The 21042-nt window shown below is 61.8% G+C and overlaps 1 protein-coding gene across 1 annotated transcript; it reads left to right on the forward strand.

Annotated features, from left to right (window-relative positions):
- Positions 1–1471: 1471 nt before the first annotated feature.
- Positions 1472–21036, forward strand: CHD8 (chromodomain helicase DNA binding protein 8; the record flags this gene model as incomplete). The annotated part of the gene is made up of 30 exons (XM_074571346.1): positions 1472–1477; positions 1568–1936; positions 4206–4579; positions 5582–5696; positions 5792–5986; positions 6144–6212; positions 6312–6367; positions 6652–6769; positions 6873–6956; positions 7047–7184; positions 7264–7385; positions 7500–7743; positions 7866–8042; positions 8811–8954; positions 9044–9299; positions 9958–10171; positions 10267–10462; positions 10573–10740; positions 12447–12626; positions 12949–13059; positions 13166–13446; positions 14095–14294; positions 14409–14565; positions 14696–14785; positions 15875–15978; positions 16112–16226; positions 17599–17674; positions 17800–17854; positions 18917–19127; positions 20805–21036. Coding segments are annotated over exons 1-30 (4857 nt in total), but the record flags the coding sequence as incomplete, so codon positions are not given.
- Positions 21037–21042: the final 6 nt, after the last annotated feature.

The raw sequence follows: 21042 nt of genomic DNA on the forward strand, positions 1-21042 counted from the left end.
TCTCCATGGGGTTGGGGGTCTTTGAGGTTGGGGGTCTCCAAGGTCAAGGACGTCTCCATGGGGTTGAGGTCTTTGGGGTTGGGGGTCTCCAAGGTCAAGAACATCTCCATGGGTTGGGGTTCTGCAAGGTCAAGGACGTCTCCATGGGTTGAGGTCTGTGGGGTTGGGGGGCTCCAAGGCTGAGGACGTCTCCATGGGGTTGAGGTCTTTGGGGTTGGGGGTCTCCAAGGTCAAGAACATCTCCATGGGTTGGGGGTCTTTGGGGTTGGGGGTCTCCAAGGTCAAGGACATCTCCGTGGGTTGGGGGTCTTTGGGGTTGGGGGTCTCCAAGGTCAAGGACGTCTCCATGGGGTTGAGGTCTTTGGGGTTGGGGGTCTCCAAGGTCAAGAACGTGTCCATGGGGTTCAGGTCTTTGAGGTTGGGGGTCTCCAAGGTCAAGGATATCTCAATGGGTTGAAGTCTTTGAGGTTGGGGGTCTCCAAGGTCAAGGACATCACCATGGGGTTGAGGTCTTTGGGGTTGGGGGTCTCTAAGGTCAAGGACGTCTCCATGGGGTTGAGATCTTTGGGGTTGGGGGTCTCCAAGGTCAAGAACGTGTCCGTGGGGTTGAGGTCTTTGGGGTTGGGGGTCTCCAAGGTCAAGAACGTCTCCCTGGGGTTGAGGTCTTTGAGGTTGGGGGTCTCCAAGGTCAAGAACGCGTCCATGGGTTGGGGGTCTTTGGGGTTGGGGGGCTCAGGGTCAAGGTCACCTCCCAAGAACGAGGTCCCCAAAATCTTTAAGATCGTCAGGGTCAAGGTCATCTGCCCATAGTTGGGTCCTCGGAAGTTCTTGAGCTCTTCAGGGTTGGGGCCTCCTCCCGAGAGTGGGTTCCTCAGAAGATCTTGAGATTTTCAGGGTCAAGGTCACCTCCCGAGAGTGGGTTCCTCAGGAGTTCTTGAGATCTTCCATCTTGAGACTAGGTCCCCAAAGTCCTTGAGATTCTCAGGGTCAAGGTCACTTCCCAAGAGGGAGTTCCTCAGAAGTTCTTGTGATCTTCAGGGTCGGGGCCACCTCCCGAGAGTGGGTTCCTCAGAAGCTCTTGAGATCTTCCACCTTGAGACTAGGTCCCCAAAGCCCTTGAGATCTTCAGGGTCGGGGCCACCTCCCGAGAGTGGGTTCCTCAGAAGTTCTTGAGATCTTCAGGGTTGAGGTCGCTTTCCAAGAGCGGGGTCCTCAGAAGTTTTTGGGATCCTCAGGGTCAAGGTCACCTTCCAATAGTTGGGTCCTCAGAAGCTCTTGAGATCTTGCACCTTGAGACTAGGTCCCCAAAGCCTTTGAGATCCTCAGGGTCAAGGTCACCTCCCGAGAGTGGGTTCCTCAGAAGCTCTTGAGATCTCCAGGGTCAAGGTCATCTGCCAAGAGTGGGTTCCTCAGAAGTTCTTGAGATCTTCCACCTTCAGGCCGCCTCCCCAAAACCCTTGAGCTCCTCAGGATGGAGGTCACCTCCCCGTAAGGAACGTCCCCGAGGTCCACGTCCCCCCCCACCCCACGGTGCTGACCCTGCCCCCCCCTTTCTTCTCTCCTCCAGGGCGAATCCAAACGCATCACCTTGGTCCTCCAACAGCCGCCGGGTGGTTCTTCTCCCCCCGGCCAACGTCACGTTGTCCTCGGTAGTTTGCCGGGGAAAATTGTCCTCCAGGGCAACCAACTGGCCGCCCTCGGGCAAGCCAAGGGACCGGCCGGCCAACCCGCCAAGGTGGTGACCATCCAACTTCAAGTTCAACAACCGGCGGGCGGTCAAACGGGTGGTCCTCAGAAGATCCAACTTCTCCACCAAGCCACCGGCGGGGGGCAAGGGGCCCCCGTCACCGTGTCCTCGGTGCCCCAGGTGGTGGGGGGCGGCGGCGGCGGCGGCCAGAGGTTGACGGTGCCCTTGAAGGTGGTCCTCCAACCTCAGGTGAGGTGGGGTGGGGTGGGGTGGAGAAGGGGAGGACCTTCTGGGGGGCTGGGGTGGGGTGGTGGGGGTGGTTTGGGTGCTGCACCCAAGCGGGGTCTTGGTGGGACCAAGTCTTGGTCCTCGGTGGTGGCCAACCTTGCTCTTGGGGGCACCCAACCTTGGTGGCACCCAAGCGTGGTCCCTGGTGGCACCCAACCCTTGGTCCTCCACCCAACCGTGGTCTCCATGGCACCCACCCTTGGTCCTCCACCCAACCGTGGTCCCTGGTGGCACCCAACCCTTGGTCCTCCACCCAACCGTGGTCTCCACGGCACCCAACCCTTGGTCCTCCACCCAACCGTGGTCCCTGGTAGCACCCAACCCTTGGTCCTCCACCCCACCATGGTCTCCATGGCACCCAACCCTTGGTCCTCCACCCAACCGTGGTCTCCATGGCACCCACCCCTTGGTCCTCCACCCCACCATGGTCCCGGTAGCACCCAACCCTTGGTCCTCCACCCAACCGTGGTCCCTGGTGGCACCCAACCCTTGGTCCTCCACCCAACCGTGGTCCCTGGTGGCACCCAACCCTCGGTCCTCCACCCAACCGTGGTCTCCATGGCACCCACCCCTTGGTCCTCCACCCAGCTGTGGTCCCTGGTGGCACCCACCCCTTGGTCCTCCACCCACCCTTGGTCCTCCACCCAACTGTGGTCTCCATGGCACCCAACCCTTGGTCCTCCACCCCACCATGGTCTCCATGGCACCCAACCCTCGGTCCTCCACCCAACCGTGGTCCCCGGTAGCACCCAACCCTTGATCCTCCACCCAACCATGGTCTCCATGGCACCCAATCTTTGGTCCTCCACCCAGCTGTGGTCCCTGGTAGCACCCAACCCTTGGTCCTCCACCCAACCGTGGTCTCCATGGCACCCAACCCTTGGTCCTCCACCCCACCATGGTCTCCATGGCACCCAACCCTCGGTCCTCCACCCAACCGTGGTCCCCGGTAGCACCCAACCCTTGATCCTCCACCCAACCATGGTCTCCATGGCACCCAATCTTTGGTCCTCCACCCAGCTGTGGTCCCTGGTAGCACCCAACCCTTGGTCCTCCACCCACCCCTTGGTCCTCCACCCAACCGTGGTCCCTGGTGGCACCCAGCCCTTGGTCCTCCACCCACCCCTTGGTCCTCCACCCAACTGTGGTCCCTGGTGGCACCCAGCCCTTGGTTCTCCACCCAACCGTGGTCTCCATGGCACCCAACCCTTGGTCCTCCACCCAACCGTGGTCCCCGGTAGCACCCACCCCTTGATCCTCCACCCAACTGTGGTCTCCGTGGCACCCAACCCTTGGTCCTCCACCCAACCCTTGGTCCTCCACCCAACCCTTGGTCCTCCACCCAACTGTGCTCTCTGGTAGCACCCAACCCTTGGTCCTCCACCCAACCATGGTCTCCACGGCACCCACCCTTGGTCCTCTACCCAACCGTGGTCCCTGGTGGCACCCAACCCTTGATCGTCCACCCAACCGTGGTCTCCGTGGCACCCACCCCTTGGTCCTCCACCCCACCATGGTCCCAGTAGCACCCAACCCTTGGTCCTCCACCCAACCGTGGTCTCCATGGCACCCAACCCTTGGTCCTCCACCCAACCGTGGTCCCTGGTGGCACCCAACCCTTGGTCCTCCACCCAACCGTGGTCCCTGGTGGCACCCAACCCTTGGTCCTCCACCCAACTGTGGTCCCTGGTAGCACCCAACCCTTGGTCCTCCACCCCACCATGGTCTCCATGGCACCCAACCCTTGGTCCTCCACCCAGCTGTGGTCCCTGGTGGCACCCAACCCTTGGTCCTCCACCCCACCATGGTCTCCATGGCACCCAACCTTTGGTCCTCCACCCAACTGTGGTCCCCGGTAGCACCCAACCCTTGATCCTCCACCCAACCATGGTCCCGGTAGCACCCACCCCTTGGTCCTCCACCCCACCATGGTCCCAGTAGCACCCAACCCTTGGTCCTCCACCCAACTGTGGTCCCTGGTGGCACCCACCCCTTGGTCCTCCACCCAACCGTGGTCTCCATGGCACCCACCCTTGGTCCTCTACCCAACCGTGGTCCCTGGTAGCACCCAACCCTTGGTCCTCCACCCACCCCTTGGTCCTCCACCCAACTGTGGTCCCTGGTGGCACCCACCCCTTGGTCCTCCACCCAACCGTGGTCCCTGGTGGCACCCAACCCTTGGTCCTCCACCCAACCGTGGTCTCCACGGCACCCCCCCTTCTCCCCGCAGGCCGGCTCATCTCAGGGGGGTTCCCCGGGCCTCTCGGTGGTGAAGGTCCTCAGCAGCAGCGAGGTGGCCGCTTTGACCACCCCTTCGTCCCGCGGCCCTTCGGAAGAAACGCGGAAATTGGACCATCAGAAGAAACAGGAGAAAGCCAACCGCATCGTCGCCGAAGCCATCGCTCGGGCCCGGGCCCGGGGGGAGCAGAACATCCCTCGGGTCCTCAACGAGGACGAGCTGCCCAGCGTCCGCCCCGAGGACGAGGGCGACCGGAAACGTCGTCGCAAGGGGGCGGGTGACAGGGCCACGCCCAAAGAGGAGAGACCTCGGAAGGGCAAAGGTCAAGGCGGAGGCGGGAAAAGCAAAGGGCGGAGCAAACCCAGGTGAGATGCCTTCAAGGAGGCGGGAAAAGGGGAGGGGGGGGCGGGATTTGGTGGCACCCAACCCTTGGTCCTCGTTGTCACCCGGTCGTGGTCTTCGGTGTCGCCCAACCCTTGGTCTTGGTTGTCCCCAACCCGTGGTCCTTGGTGTCACCCAACCCTCAGTCCTTGGTGTCACCCAACCCTCGGTCCTTGTTGTCCCCAACCCATGGTCCTTGGTGTCACCCAACCGTGGTCTTTGGTGTCGCCCAACCCTTGGTCTTGGTTGTCCCCAACCCTTGGTCCTCGGTGTCACCCAACCCTTGGTCCTCGTTGTCCCCCAATCGTGGTCTTTGGTGTCGCCCAACCATGGTCTTGGGTGTGGCCCAAGCCTTGGTCTTGGTTGTCCCCAAGTCTTGGTCCTCCTTGTCACCCGGTCGTGGTCCTCATTGTCCTCCAACCCTTGGTCTTGGTTGTCTCCAACCCTTGGTCCTCCTTGACACCTGGTCATGGTCCTCGGTGTCCCCCAACCCTTGGTGCTCGCTGTCGCCCAGTCGTGGTCTTTGGTGTCCCCCAACCCTGGTCATGGTTGTCCCCCAACCCTGGTCATGGTTGTCACCCAACCCTTGGTCCTCGTTGTCCCCAAGTCTTGCTCTTCGTTGTCACCCGCTCGTGGTCCTTGTTGTCCCCCAACTCTTGGTCTTGGTTGTCACCCAACCCTTGGTCCTCGTTGCCACCCAACCGTGGTCTTCGGTGTCACCCAACCCTGGTGGTGGTTGTCCCCCAAGTCTTGGTCCTCGTTGTCCCCGACGCTTGACCTCGTTGTCCCCAACCCTTGGTCCTCCTTGTCCCCGACCCTTGAACCTCGTTGACCCCAACCCTTGACTTCGTTGACCCCAACCCTCCACCTCGTCGTCCCCGACCTCATCCGTGGGGCAAACCCCCGGAGAAGGTCGTCCCCCGGCTAACGTCCCCGTGTCACGTGTGTGTCCCCCCGCCCCGCCCCGCCCTGCCCCGCCCCGCCAGCACCATCACCCCGGTGGTGGGGAAGAAACGCAAGCGCAACGCTTCCTCCGACAACTCGGACGCCGAGGTCGTGCCGGCCCCGTCCCCCCGGGAGGAAGAAGAAACCAGCGTCCAGGTGGGGATCCGTAACCCCGAGGCCCCGCCCCCGCGACGTTCCCGCCCCGCCCCGCCCCCTGACGGCCTTCGGCCTCATCCCCCGCCCTTTTCCAGAAGCGACGTTCCAACCGGCAAGTCAAACGCAAGAAATACACGGAAGATTTGGACATCAAGATCACCGACGACGAGGAAGACGAAGAGTTGGACGTCACGGGACCCGTTCGCCCCGAACAACCGCCCGTATCCCAACCTCCCGTCCCGGAGCCGGAGCCGGAAGGCGAGACGTTGCCTTCCATGCAATTTTTTGTGGTGGGACGTTTATTCCTTCTCTATTTTTGGAATTCGGGGTGGGGGTGGGGGTGGGGTCCGCCGTCGTCTTCCTCTCCTTTTTCTCCCGTCGTCCGTTTTTTTTCGGCGCTTTTCCCCCCAATCTCTCCCTCTTTTCCGCCCCTTCCCCGCCTTCCAGGAGAACCCCAGCGAGGAAGACGCCGCCATCGTGGACAAGGTCCTCTCCATGAGGGTGGTGAAGAAAGAGGTGAGGGACCCACCCCCACCCCCACCCCCCATCCCAACCCCGTGGGGGGGGCGGGGACCTTCCGGCGCTTTCACCCGTCCCCGTTTCCTTTCTCCGTAGCTTCCGTCGGGGCAGTTGACGGAATCGGAAGAGTTTTTCGTCAAGTACAAGAACTAGTAGGTGGCGGCGGGAGGTGGGGGGAGGGGGTGGGGGGCGGGGGGGGGTGGGTGTGGACGGGGCCTCGGGACCCCTCTGGGCGGGCGGCGCCGTTGGGTGGAGCCTCTCGGAAGGGGTTGAGCGTCTACGACGGCGGGGGGACAACCCTCGGAGGTGTCTCCGAGGAGGCGGCTCCAAAAAAGGTCTTCAGCGACCCCAAAATCGCGTCGCCGGAAGTGGGGGAGGGGGGACGGGACACGCACAACGATGACGCCGACGTGACGTTTTGACCCCCTCCCCCCAGCTCCTACCTCCACTGCGAGTGGGCCACCATCGACCAGCTGGAGAAGGACAAGAGGATCCACCAGAAGCTGAAGCGGTTCAAGACCAAGATGACCCAGATGCGCCATTTTTTCCACGAGGTGGGGTTTGTTTCGGGGGAGGGGAGCGGGGGGCGGGGCCGGTTGCCGGAGCCCGTTGACCTCCCCCCGTCGACCTCCCCTGTCTTCTCCATCTTCTCCGAAGGACGAAGAACCCTTCAACCCCGACTACGTAGAGGTGGACCGCATCCTGGACGAGTCCCACAGCGTCGATAAGGACAACGGGGAGGTGAGGCCGGGCCGTCGGCGGACCTTCACCCGCCCCCACCCCCGAAACGACGTTCCTCCTCATCTCCGCCCCCGTTTCCGGTCCCACCAGCCCGTGGTCTACTACCTGGTCAAGTGGTGCTCCCTCCCCTACGAGGACAGCACTTGGGAGCTCAAAGAAGACGTCGACGAAGGGAAAATCGGCGAATTCAAGAGGATCCAAGCCCGGCACCCGGAGCTCAAACGTTTGGTGAGCTTTCCCGCCTCTTCTTCTCCCACCCTCCTCCGCGTTCGGGACCTTCTCGAGGTCTTCTCCCGTCTCCCTTCAGCCCCGGCCTCAAGCCGGTTCCTGGAAGAAACTGGAACTCTCCCACGAGTACAAGAACGGCAACCGCCTGCGGGAATACCAACTGGAAGGGGTCAACTGGCTGCTCTTCAACTGGTACAACAGGTGAGGGGGGGGCGGGGTCGGCCGCCTCCTCGCCTCCGCCCCGCCGCCGGGTGGTCACCTTCTTCCTCTTCCTCCTCCTCCTCCTCCTCCTCCTTCCGTCCCGTCGTGGCGCAGGCAGAACTGCATCTTGGCCGACGAGATGGGTTTGGGGAAGACCATCCAATCCATCGCCTTCCTGCAAGAGGTCTACAACGTCGGGGTGAGGGGACCCTTCCTGGTCATCGCCCCGCTCTCCACCATCACCAACTGGGAGAGGGAGTTCAACACCTGGACGGAGATGAACAGCATCGTCTACCACGGCAGCCTGGCCTCCCGCCAGATGATCCAGCAGTACGAGATGTACTGCAAAGACTCCCGGGTAAGGCCGGCGGTGGGGTGGGGCGGGGCGGGGACCTTCTCCGGGGACCTCGTGGGGGGAAAAGGGGACGGCGAGGCCGCAAGGTCTACCCTTTCCCCCCCCCCCCACCCCGCCTTTCCCAGGGTCGCCTCATCCCCGGCGCTTACAAATTCGACGCCCTCATCACCACCTTCGAGATGATCCTCTCCGACTGCCCCGAGCTGCGGGAGATCGAGTGGCGCTGCGTCATCATCGACGAGGCCCACCGCCTGAAGAACCGCAACTGCAAGCTCCTCGACAGCCTCAAGCACATGGATCTGGTGAGGGCCCCGCCGGGGGGCGGGAGGAGAAGGAGGAAGGTCCCGGCTCCTCTCCGTGGGGCGGGGCGGGACGGGACGGGGCGGTTCGAAGGCGTTTGTGGGGTCTTGGCTGCAGCTGGAGATGTTTGGACCCGGTCCTACACCACTGGGGATGGTCTTGAAGGTCCACGTGGGGGTCTCGGTTGCATCTGGAGGTGTTTGGGGTCATCCCGTGCCCCAAGGGATGGTCTTGAAGGTCCGTGTGGGGGCCTTGGTAGGATCTAGGGATGTTTGGGCTCATCCCGTGCCCCAAGGAATGGCCCTGGAGGTCCACGTGAGGGTCTTGGCTGCATCTGGAGATGTTGGGGCTTGTCCTGCATCCCAAGGGATGGTCCTGGAGGTGCACAGGGGGGTCTTAGTTGCATCTGGAGATGTTTGGGGTCATCCCGTGCCCTAAGGGATGGTCCTGGAGGTCCACGTGGGGGCCTTGGTTGCATCTAGAGATGTTTGGACCTGTCCTACACCCCTGGGGATGGTCCTGGAGGTGCATATTGGGCTCTTGGTTGCATCTGGAGATGTTGGGGCCTGTCCTACGTCCCAAGGGATGGTCCTGGAGGTCCACAGGGGGGGCCTTGGTTGCATCTGGAGATGTTGGGGCTCATCCCGTGCCCCAAGGGATGGTCTTGAAGGTCCACATGGGGGTCTTGGTTGCCTCTGGAGATGTTGGGGCCTGTCCCATGCCCATCCCACCCCAACCCGTCCCGTTCTTCACCCCGCCTTGGTCCTCAGGAACACAAGGTCCTCTTGACGGGCACCCCGCTCCAGAACACGGTGGAGGAGCTCTTCAGCCTCCTCCACTTCCTGGAACCTTCCCAGTTCCCTTCCGAAGCCGAATTCCTCAAGGATTTTGGGGACCTCAAGACGGAGGAGCAGGTGAGGAGAACCGGGGCCGCCCCAAACTTTTCCTTGGCCGCCGAGGTCCCGCCCGGCTCACGGCGTCTTCTCCTTGCTGGTCCCTCCAGGTGCAGAAGCTCCAGGCCATCTTGAAGCCCATGATGCTCCGTCGGTTGAAGGAAGACGTGGAGAAGAACTTGGCCCCCAAGCAGGAGACCATCATTGAGGTGGAGTTGACCAACATCCAGAAGAAATATTACCGGGCCATCTTGGAGAAGAACTTCTCCTTCCTTTCCAAAGGAGCCGGTCACACCAACATGCCCAACCTTCTCAACACCATGATGGAACTTCGCAAGTGTTGCAACCACCCCTACCTCATCAACGGTGAGGAACCCCAACGCTTGGGGTGAGGGCTTGGGGGGGGGGGAACGGCGTCCGGGGACCTCCCACCCACCGGTGGACAACCTCGGGGGGTCAACACCGCCCCATCCTGGTCTTTACCGGGGATTTGGTGGCCTCTCGGGTTGGGGTTTGGTCTTCTCCAAGCTTTGTAGACCTCGAGGTGGCGGTGGAGGAGGTTCTTCTGCTCGTCTACTTGGGCGTTGACGTTCCTCAAGCGTTTTCTTGGGTGGGGCATCACCTGAGAAGGTCTCGGGCCACCTTTGTAGACCTCGAGGTGGCGGTGGAGGAGGTTCTTCAGCTCGTCTACTTGGGCGTTGATGCTCCTCAAGCGTGTCGTGGGTGGGGCATCACCTGAGAAGGTCTCGGGGGCCACCTTTGTAGACCTCGAGGTGGTGGTGGAGGAGGTTCTTCTGCTCGTCTATTTGGGCTTTGATGCTCCTCAAGCGTGTTGTGGGTGGGGCGTCACCTGAGAAGGTCTTGGGCCACCTTTGTAGACCTCGAGGTGGCGGTGGAGGAGGTTCTTCTGCTCGTCTACTTGGGCGTTGACGCTCCTCAAGCGTTTCATGGGTGGGGCGTCACCCGAGAAGACCTCAGGGGCCACCCCGCTGATGGTCCTCGCCCCCCCCTCCCCCTTTTCCAGGCGCGGAGGAGAAGATCCTGGCGGAATTCCGCGAGTCCTGCCACCACCACGTCCCCCCCGACTTCCACCTGCAGGCCATGGTCCGCTCGGCCGGCAAACTGGTCCTCATCGACAAGCTCCTGCCCAAGCTCAAAGCCGGCGGCCACAAGGTCCTCATCTTCTCCCAGATGGTGCGGTGCCTCGACATCTTGGAGGACTACCTCATCCAGAAGAGGTGGGGGACCCCGGGGTGACCCCATGGGGCTTGGGGGGGGGTGGGGGTCGGTCGTTTGGAGGACCTTCATGGTCGGCGGCGTCTCTTCGTGGCAGGTACCTCTACGAGCGCATCGACGGGAGGGTGCGGGGCAACCTGCGGCAGGCGGCCATCGACCGCTTCAGCAAACCCGACTCCGACCGTTTCGTCTTCCTCCTCTGCACCCGGGCCGGCGGGTTGGGCATCAACCTCACCGCCGCCGACACCTGCATCATCTTCGACTCCGACTGGAACCCCCAGAACGATCTCCAGGTGGCCCACCCCCGCCCCGCCGTCCTCTCCCGCTTCGACCCTCGTGGGGGGTTTTATTTTTTTTTTTTTTTTTGGGGGGGGGTTTTAATTGAATGTCCGTCCCGCCGCAGGCTCAGGCGCGGTGTCACCGCATCGGGCAGAGCAAAGCGGTGAAGGTCTACCGCCTCATCACCCGCAACTCCTACGAGAGGGAGATGTTCGACAAGGCCAGCCTCAAGTTGGGCTTGGACAAGGCCGTCCTGCAGTCCATGAGCGGCCGGGAGGGCAACATCGCGGGGGTAAGGGGGGGTTGAGGGCGGGGGAGGCCCCCTGGGTGACGTTCTTCAAGAGAAACGGGGCGTTGGAGACCAAAGGATGGGGGTCTACCAAGGGAAACGGGGTTGGAGACCAAAGGATGGGGGTCTACCAAAGGAAAATGGGGTTGAAGACCAAAGGATGGGGGTCTACCAAGGGGAACAGGGTGTTGGAGACCCCGTGGGTGACGTTCTTCAAGAGAAACAGGGCGTTGGAGACCAAAGGATGGGGGTCTACCAAGGGGAACAGGGCGTTGGAGACCAAAGGATGGGGGTCTACCAAGGGGAACGGGGTTGGAGACCAAAGGATGGGGGTCTACCAAGGGAAACAGGGCGTTGGAGACCAAAGGATGGGGGTCTACCAAAGGAAAATGGGGTTGAAGACCAAAGGATGGGGGTCTACCAAAGGAAAATGGGGTTGAAGACCAAAGGATGGGGGTCTACCAAGGGGAACAGGGTGTTGGAGACCCCGTGGGTGATGTTCTTCAAGAGAAACAGGGCGTTGGAGACCAAAGGATGGGGGTCTGCCAAGAGAAACGGGGCGTTGGAGACCAAAGGATGGGGGTCTACCAAGGGGAACAGGGTGTTGGAGACCCCGTGGGTGACGTTCTTCAAGAGAAACGGGGCGTTGGAGACGAAAGGATGGGGATCTACCAAGAGAAACAGGGTTTGAAGACCAAAGGATGGGGGTCCACCAAGAGAAACGGGGTTGAAGACCATGAGGATGGGGGTCTACCAAGGGAAACGGGGTTGGAGACCAAAGGATGGGGGTCTACCAAGGAAAAAGGGGGTTGGAGACCAAAGGATGGGGGTCTACCAAGGGGAACGGGGAGTTGGAGACCAAAGGATGGGGGTCTACCAAGGGGAACAGGGTGTTGGAGACCCCGTGGGTGACGTTCTTCAAGAGAAACAGGGCATTGGAGATGAAAGGATGGGGGTCTACCAAGAGAAACGGGGTTGGAGACCAAAGGATGGGGTCCATCAAGAGAAACGGGGTTTGAAGACCAAAGGATGGGGGTCTACCAAGGGGAACAGGGTGTTGGAGACCCCGTGAGTGACGTTCTTCAAGAGAAACGGGGCGTTGGAGACCAAAGGATGGGGATCTACCAAGAGAAACGGGGCGGTGGAGACCAAAGGATGGGGGTCTACCAAGGGGAACAGGGTGTTGGAGACCAAAGGATGGGGGTCTACCAAGGAAAAAGGGGTCGAAGACCAAAGGATGGGGGTCTACCAAGGGGAACAGGGTGTTGGAGACCCCGTGGGTGACGTTCTTCAAGAGAAACGCGGCGGTGGAGACCAAAGGATGGGGGTCTACCAAGGGGAACAGGGCGTTGGAGACCAAAGGATGGGGGTCTACCAAGGGAAACGGGGCGTTGGAGACCAAAGGATGGGGGTCTACCAAGGGGAACAGGGGTCGAAGACCAAAGGATGGGGGTCTACCAAGGGGAACAGGGCGTTGGAGACCAAAGGATGGGGGTCCACCAGGGGAAACGGGGTTTGAAGACCAAAGGATGGGGGTCTACCAAGGGGAACGGGGTGGTCTTCGACCCCTCGGGTGGGCGTCCTCCAAGAGCAACCATGGCGAAGGCCCCTCGCCTTGACCCGGAGCTCCGCCGGTGGGACCGAGGCGGTGGGTGGGTGGGGGCGGGGGGGGTCGTTTGACCTCCCTCCTCCTCCTCCTTCCCGGCCAGATCCAACAGTTCTCCAAGAAGGAGATCGAGGACCTGCTGCGCAAAGGGGCCTACGCCGCCATCATGGAAGAGGACGACGAAGGTTCCAAGTTCTGCGAGGAGGACATCGACCAGATCCTCCTGCGCCGCACCACCACCATCACCATCGAGAGCGAGGGCAAGGGCTCCACCTTCGCCAAGGTATCTCCGACGGGGGGGGGACTTCTCCGTCCGTCCGTCCGTCTTGGTTCTTGGTGGAGAACGTAGGCCAGGTCCAGGTCTGCTCTGGTGGCAACCACCAGGAGGTTCTTGGTGGAGAACACGGACCAGACGTAGGTCGAGGTGTGTTTTGGTGGCGACCACCAGGAGGTTCTCAGGGGAGGGAGGAGGTGGATCCAGCTCAAGGTGGGTCTCGGTGGCAACCACGAGGAGGTTCTTGGTGGAGAACGTAGGCGTCCCCTCCCGGGGTGGGATCCGCGAGACGTTTCACGGGGTCTTTGGTTTTTTTTTTGGGTCGTTTCAGGCCAGTTTCGTGGCTTCGGAAAACCGCACGGACATCGCTTTGGACGACCCCAATTTTTGGCAGAAATGGGCCAAAAAAGCCGACTTGGACCTGGAGCTTCTCAACAGCAAGGTGGGAGAAGACGCCGAAGGGTGGGGGAGGGGGCGGCGGAAGGAGGAGGGAGACGGGAGGCGTTGACCTTGACTTTGAGGTGTCTTCTCCGTCTTGGTGGGAGCAGAACAACCTGGTGATCGACACGCCGCGGGTGAGGAAGCAGACGAGGCACTTCAGCACCCTCCGGGACGACGACCTGGTGGAGTTTTCCGACCTGGAGAGCGAAGACGAGGAGAAACCCAGGTCCCGGCGCCACGAGAGGCACCACCACCACCACCCCCCCCACCACCACCAGCCCCACCCCCACCCCCACCCCCACCACCAGCAGCCCCACCAGCAGAGCCTGCACCACCCTTACGGGCGGACCGACTGCTTCCGGGTGGAGAAACATCTCCTGGTCTACGGGTGAGGACGGGGGGGGCTGACGGGGGCTTCGGTGGAGACCACCGGGGAGGTTCTGGGGGGAGGGAGGAGGCGGATGCAGCTCGAGGTGGCTTTTGGTGGCAACCACCAGGAGGTTCTTGGTGAAGAACGTGGGCCAGATGTAGGTGGAGGTGGGTTCTGGTGGCAACCACGAAGAGGTTCTTGGTGGAGAACATAGAGCAGCTCGAGGTGTGTTTTGGTGGCAACCACCAGGAGGTTCTCAGGGGAGGGAGAAGGTGGATCCAGCTCAAGGTGGGTCTTGGTGGCAACCACGAGGAGGTTCTTGGTGGAGAACATAGACCAGGTTCACATCTAGGTGGGTTCTGGTTGCAACCACGAGGAGGTTCTTGGTGGAGAACATGGACCAGATGTAGGTCAAGGTGTGTTTTGGTGGCAACCACGAGGAGGTTCTTGGTGGAGAACGTAGGCCAGGTCCAGATCTGCTCTGGTGGCAACCACCAGGAGGTTCTTGGTGGAGAACACGGACCAGATCTAAGTCTAGGTGGCTTTTGGTGGTGACATCTGGACGGACGTGCGTTCTGGTGGCAACCGTGAGATGTTCGGAGAGCTGGGGCCCGCCCCCTCCCCCTCCGAGGACCTCCCCGACCTTCTCCTCTCCTCCCCGTTCAGGTGGGGCCGTTGGCGGGAGATCCTGACCCACGGCCGTTTCAAACGCCGCCTTTCGGAACGGGACGTGGAGACCATCTGCCGGACCATCTTGGTGTATTGTCTTCTCCATTACCGGGGCGACGAGAACATCAAGAGCTTCATCTGGGACCTCATCAGCCCTACGGAAAACGGCAAGACCAAGGAGCTCCAGAACCACTCCGGTGAGGTCCTGCCGGGCGGTTTGACCGGTGGCGGTTGGGTGGTGGAACCCGACGCCGGGACCTCTCTTGGAAGCTCCTTGCCGTTGACGTTGGTCTTCTCCGTCCCACCCCAAGGGCTTTCCATCCCGGTTCCTCGAGGCCGGAAAGGGAAGAAAGTGAAAGCGCAGAATTCCTTCGATCTCCAAAAAGCCGAGTGGATCCGGAGATACGACCCCGACGCCCTCTTCCAGGACGAGAGCTACAAGAAGCACCTCAAACACCAGTGCAACAAGTGGGTCGGGGTCCCCTGGGCGGCCACCGGCGGCGGGTCTTCTCCAACCCCACCCTCCCCAGCCCTTCCCTCCTCGGGTGGGTGGTTCTTCTCCTCCCCGGTGGCCCAGCCTCTCCCCGTCCCCCGGCAGGGTCCTGCTGAGGGTGCGGATGCTCTACTACCTGCGGCAGGAGGTCATCGGGGAACAGGCGGAGAAGGTCCTGGCGGGGGCGGTGGCCAGGTGAGGCGGCGGGACCTTCCTGGAGGGTCTCCAGAACTTCCTTGAGATCCTCCACAACCTCTTCGGGGCGGCTCGAGGTCCTCCAGAACCTTCGAGGGATGGGTTGAGGTTCTCCAGAACCTCCTGGAGGTCCACCAGAGCTTCCTTGAGATCCTCCAGAACCTCTTCGGGGTGATTCAAGGTTCTCCAGAACCTCTTTGAGGTGGTTCAAGGTTCTCCAGAACCTCTTTGAGATCCTCCAGAACCTCTTTGGGATGGTTTGAGGTCCTCCAGAACCTCCTTGAGATTCTCCACAACCTCTTTGGGGTGGTTGAGGTCCTCCAGAACCTCTTTGGGGTGGTTCGAGGTCCTCCAGAACCTTTTTGAGATCCTCCAGAACCTCTTTGGGGTAGTTTGAGGTTCTCCAGAACCTCTTTGAGAATCTTCCAGAACCTCTTTGGGGTGGTTGAGGTTCTCCAGAACCTCTTTGGGATGGTTTGAGGTCCTCCAGAACCTCCTTGAGATCCTCCAGAACCTCTTTGGGGTGGTTCGAGGTTCTCCAGAACCTCCTGGAAGTTCTCCACAACCTCCTTGAGATCCTCCAGAACCTCTTCGGGGTGGTTCGAGGTTCTCCAGAACTTCCTTGAGATCCTCCAGAACCTCTTTGGGGTGGTTCGAGGTTCTCCAGAACCTCCTGGAAGTTCTCCACAACCTCCTTGAGGTTCTCCAGACCCTCTTCGGGGTGGGTTGAGGTTCTCCAGACCCTCTTTGGGGTGGGTTGAGGTCCTCCGGAACCTCCTTGAGATCCTCCAGAACCTCTTTGGGGTGGTTGAGGTTCTCCACAACCTCCTGGAGGTTCTCCAGAGCTTCCTTGAGATCCTCCAGACCCTCTTCGGGGTGGGTTGAGGTTCTCCAGACCCTCTTTGGGGTGGGTTGAGGTTCTCCAGACCCTCTTTGAGATGCTCCAGAACCTCTGTGGGGTGGGTTGAGGTTCTCCAGCACCTCCTTGAGATTCTCCAGCCCCACTTGTGGGTCCCTGGGGGTTGCCCCAACCCCCGCTTTCGGGCTCCCCCAGGACCGGCCCCCCCCCATTTTCTTCCCGCCCCACAGCGAGATCGACATCTGGTTCCCCTTGGTGGAGCAGCTGGAGGTCCCCACCTCCTGGTGGGACGCCGAAGCCGACAAATCCCTCCTCATCGGGGTCTTCAAACACGGTACGGACCCCGGGGCGGGGGCGGGGGGGGGGACACCCCCCGGCTTTGGAGGTAGAATCTGGTGGAACCGGGGGTGGGTTTTTTTGGGTTTTTTTTTGATGGTTTTGGGGTTTTTTCGGGGGGCGGGACCCAGGCTACGAGAAGTACAACACCATGAGGGCCGACCCCGCGCTCTGCTTCCTGGAGAAGGCCGGCCGCCCCGACGACAAGGCCGTGGCCGCCGAGCAGCGCCCGGACGCCGGCGAGGGGTGAGTCTGGGGGCAGAACCCCCCGATTCGGGGCCTTTCCGGCCCGTTTCGGGGGCGGGGGGACGGGATTCGACCCAAATTCCGGCCTTTTTGGGGGACGGGTTTCGACTCCTCTTTCGGCTGCTCTAGGCCCCGTTTGACACGTCCGGACCCCGGTTTTGGGTGTCCTGACCCCATTTTGGGGGGGTTTGATCCATTTTGGGGGGTTTTGGGGTTTTTTTGGGGTGTCCTGACCCCTTTTTAGGGTGTTTTGACTCCATTTTGGGACGTCCTGAGGCCTTTTTTTGAGGTGTTTTTTGACTCGGTTTTTGGGTGCTCTAGGCCCTGTTTAGCGCGTCCTGACCCCATTTTGGGTGTGTTTTTGGGGTGTCCTGACCCCATTTTGGGGGGGTTTGACCCCTTTTTGGGTTCCCTGACCCCATTTTGGGGCATTTTGACCCTGTTTTGGGGCGATTCGACCCCATTTTGGGGGCGTTTTCAGGCCTTTTTCGGGGCGGTTTTTGACTCCTCTTTCGGCTGCTCTAGGCCCCGTTTGACACGTCCGGACCCCGGTTTTGGGTGTCCTGACCCCATTTTGGGGGGGTTTGATCCATTTTGGGGGGTTTTGGGGTTTTTTGGGGTGTCCTGACCCCTTTTTAGGGTGTTTTAACCCCATTTTGGGACGTTCTGAGGCCTTTTTTTGGGGCATTTTTTGACTCGGTTTTTGGGTGCTCTGGGCCCTGTTTAACGCATCCCGACCCCATTTTGGGTGTGTTTTTGGGGTGTCCCGACCCCTTTTTTGGGGGTTTTGACCCCATTTTGGGGGGTTTTGGGGTTTTTTGGGGTGTCCTGACCCCTATTTAGGATGTTTTAACCCCATTTTGGGGCGTTCTGAGGCCTTTTTTTGGGGCGTTTTTTGACTCGTTTTTTGGCTGCTCTGGGCCCTGTTTGACGCATCCCGACCCCCCTTTAACACCCCCCCCGCCCCCCCCAAAATTTTGGTTGCCCCCCTTTACTTTTCGCTAGCCCCCCCCCCTCCCATTTTTATCCCCTCCCCCCATTTCCCCCCACCCCACCCCATATTTCCCCCTTCCCCCAGCCCCGTTTTCCCCCGTTTTCGCCCCACTTCTGACCCCCCCACCCCCCCCCTTTCTATATTTTGGGGCCCCCCCTCAATTTGTCGGGGTGCCGATGACGACCACGCCATGCTAATACCGACCGGCTGCGGGCTGGGTTGAGTTGAACCCGAAACGGCTGAGGCACCTGAAAAGAAACAAAAAAAAAGGGGGGGGGGGGTGTTATATTTGGGGTGATTTCCGGCCTTTTTGGGGGCGGGGTGGAAATTTCGGGGACCCCCCCCCCCCCTGAAAAGTCCCACTTTTATTCCGCCCAGGGTGGATTTCGATAAAGAGTGCGAGGACCCCGAATACCGGCCCCTGCCGGGGGGGGGCAAAGACGTGGACGAAGAGGTAAAATCCACCCCCCCCTGCCCCATATGTGCCCCCCCCCTGCCCCATAGAGGCCTAAAATGGGGGGGGGACACGACATGGTGAGGTGACACCCCCCCCCCCCCCCCCCCATTTTTTTGCCCCAGGGCGACCCCTTGATGCTGCTGGACGAGGAGATTTCGGTGGTGGACGGGGACGAAGGTAACCCTATAGGGAGGTCTCTGCCCCATAGGGCGGCCCCCCCGGGAGACACCCCCCCCCCCCCAGCCCCATAGCGTCCCTGTGGGAAGCCGAGGAAACCCACAGTGACCCCCGGGAGACCCGTAGGATCCCTCGGGGGCCACCTCTAACCCCGTGGAGACCCACAGGGGGCCCCCAGGAGACCCATAGAACCCCCAGGAGACCCATAAGGACCCCAAGGAGACCCATAGGTACCTCGAGGAGACCCATAGAACCCCCAGGAGACCCATAAAGACCTCAAGGAGACCCATAAGGACCCTAAGGAGACCCATGGGGACCTCGAGAAGACCCATAGAACCCCCAGGAGACCCATAAAGACCTCAAGAAGGTCCATAAAGACCCCGAGGAGCCCCGTAGAACCCCAGGGAGACCCATAGGAACCCCGAGGAGACCCATAAAGACCTCAAGGAGCCCTATAAGGACCCCAAGGAGACCCATAAAGACCTCAAGGAGGTCCATAAAGACCTTAAGGAGACCCATGAGGACCTCGAGGAGGCTCATGAAGACCTCAAGAAGGTCCATAAAGACTTCAAGAAGCCCCATAAGGACCCCAAGGAGCCCCGTAGAACCCCAGGGAGACCCATAGGAACCCCGAGGAGACCCATAGGAACCCCGAGGAGACCCATAAAGACCTCAAGGAGGTCCATAAAGACTTCAAGAAGCCCCATAAGGACCCCAAGGAGCCCCATAGAACCCCAGGGAGACCCATAGGAACCCCGAGGAGGCCCATGAGGACCTCAAGGAGGTCCATAAAGACCTCAAGAAGCCCCATAAGGACCCCAGGGAGACCCATAAGGACCTCGAGGAGGCCCATGAAGACCTCAAGAAGGTCCATAAAGACTTCAAGAAGCCCCATAAGGACCCCAAGGAGCCCCGTAGAACCCCAGGGAGACCCATAGGAACCCCGAGGAGACCCATAAAGACCTCGAGAAGGTCCAGAAGGACCTTGAGGAGCCCCGTAGGGCCCCCACGGTGACCCGCAGGCCCCCTCCTGACCCTCCGTACCTCCCCGCCGCCCCGTAGGCCAACCCCCCCAGCCCGGCCAACAGCCCTCCTGGCCCCCGGCCTCGGTGCTGACCTCCCGCCTGCGTCGCCTGGTGGCCGCTTGCCAGAGGTCCTGCCGCCGCCGGCCCCCGCCCCCGGAACCCGCCGAGCCCCGGGGCGAGAGGCGCCGGCGCCGCTGCGAGGCCACCTGCAAGCTGAAGGAGATGGCCCGCAGGGAGAAACAGCAGCGGTACGGGGGGGCCCGGACCCCCGGAGGGGGATTCGGGGGGGCTGGGACCCCATAGAGGGGGGTTTGGGGGGATTAGGGCCTTTAGGGGGGCTTTTGGGGGGCTGAGGCCCCATAGAGGGGGGTTTGGGGGGGTCTTGGTGGTGGAGGGGGATCTGGGGGGGCTGGGACCCCATAGAGGGGGGTTTTGGGGGGCTGGGAACTTCTATGGGGGGATTTGCGGGGCTTTGGGGGGATTTTGGGGGGGCTGGGACCCCATAGAGGAGGGTTTTGGGGGGATTAGTGTCTTTAGTGGGGGGTTCTGGGGGGCTGAGACCCCATAGAGGGGGCTTTGGGGGGGCTGGGAGCTTCTATGGGGGGATTTGGGGGGCTTTGGGGGGGATTTGGGGGGGCTGGGGCCCCATAGAGGGGGCTTTGGGGGGTCTTGGGGGTGGTGGAGGGGGATTCTGGGGGGCTGGGACCCCATAGAGGGGGCTTTGGGGGGCTGGGAACTTCTATGAGGGGATTTGGGGGGATTTTGGGGGGCTGGGACCCCATAGAGGGGGCTTTGGGGGGTCTTGGGGGTGGTGGAGGGGGATTTGGGGGGCTTTGGGGGGGATTTTGGGGGGCTGGGACCCCATAGAGGGGGGTTTGGGGGGGTCTTGGTGGTGGTGGAGGGGGATCTGGGGGGGCTGGGACCCCATAGAGGGGGGTTTTGGGGGGCTGGGAACTTCTATGGGGGGATTTGCGGGGCTTTGGGGGGGGTTTTGGGGGGCTGAGGCCCCATAGAAGAGGGTTTGGGGGGGGCTGGGAGCGTCTATGGGGGGATTTTGGGGGGCTTTGGGGGCCTTGGGGGGGATTTTGGGGGGCTGGGACCCCATAGAGGGGGGTTTGGGGGGGCTGGGAGCTTCTATGGGGGGATTTGGGGGGCTGGGACCCCATAGAGGGGGGTTTGGGGGGTCTTGGGGGTGGTGGAGGGGGATTCTGGGGGGCTGGGACCCCATAGAGGGGGCTTTGGGGGGATTAGAGCCTTTACGGGGGGGGTTTGGGGGGCTGAGGCCCCATAGAGGGGGGTTTGGGGGAGGCTGGGAGCTTCTATGGGGGGATTTTGGGGGGCTTTGGGGGCCTTGGGGGGGATTTTGGGGGGCTGGGACCCCATAGAGGGGGGTTTTGGGGGGGACTTGGGGGTGGTGGAGGGGAATCTGGGGGGCTGGGACCCCATAGAGGGGAATTTGGGGGGGCCTTGGGGGCCGTGGGGTGGATTTTGGGGGGCTGGGACCCCATAGAAGGGGGATTTGGGGGGGATTTGGGGGTCCCGGAAGGAGGTTTGGGGGGCTGTGACCCCACAGAGGGGGGATTTGGGGGGCTGGGACCCCACGGAGGGGGGGTTTGGGGTGCAGGCCGCCCCCCGTCCTGGGTAGTTATGGGGCGTGGGACCCCATAACTGACGTTCTCGGGGGGCGGGCCCCCCATCCTCGGTGGTTATGGGGCGCGGGAACCTCATGCCGCACCTTCTGGGGATGGAGGAACCTCGGCCCCGACGTTCTGGAGATGCAGGACCTCGGTGGTTATGGGGCGCAGCAGCCCCACAGGTGGCACTTGGGGGTCTGGAACCTCCGCCCTTGGGTTCTGGGGGTCCGCTCCCCCCCCCAGCCTCTCTCTGAAGAAGACCTTTTTGGGTTTTGGCTACTTGGGGGGCAGGTGGACCCGTCGAGAGCAAGCGGATTTCTATCGCGTGGCTTCGACTTTCGGGGTGGAATTCGATCCCGACGCCGGAAGGTTCCGTTGGGGTCGGTTCCGGACTTTGGCCAGGTTGGAGAAGAAGACGGACGAGAACCTCACCAAGTTCTTCCACGGTTTCGTCGCCATGTGCCGGCAGGTTTGCCGCCTGCCCCCCGCCCCGGGAGACGGTACGGGGACGCTCGGGGAGCCTTCGGGC

Source organism: Larus michahellis, unplaced genomic scaffold (assembly GCF_964199755.1).
Source record: "Larus michahellis unplaced genomic scaffold, bLarMic1.1 SCAFFOLD_549, whole genome shotgun sequence".
Classification (NCBI taxonomy): Eukaryota; Metazoa; Chordata; class Aves; order Charadriiformes; family Laridae; genus Larus; species Larus michahellis.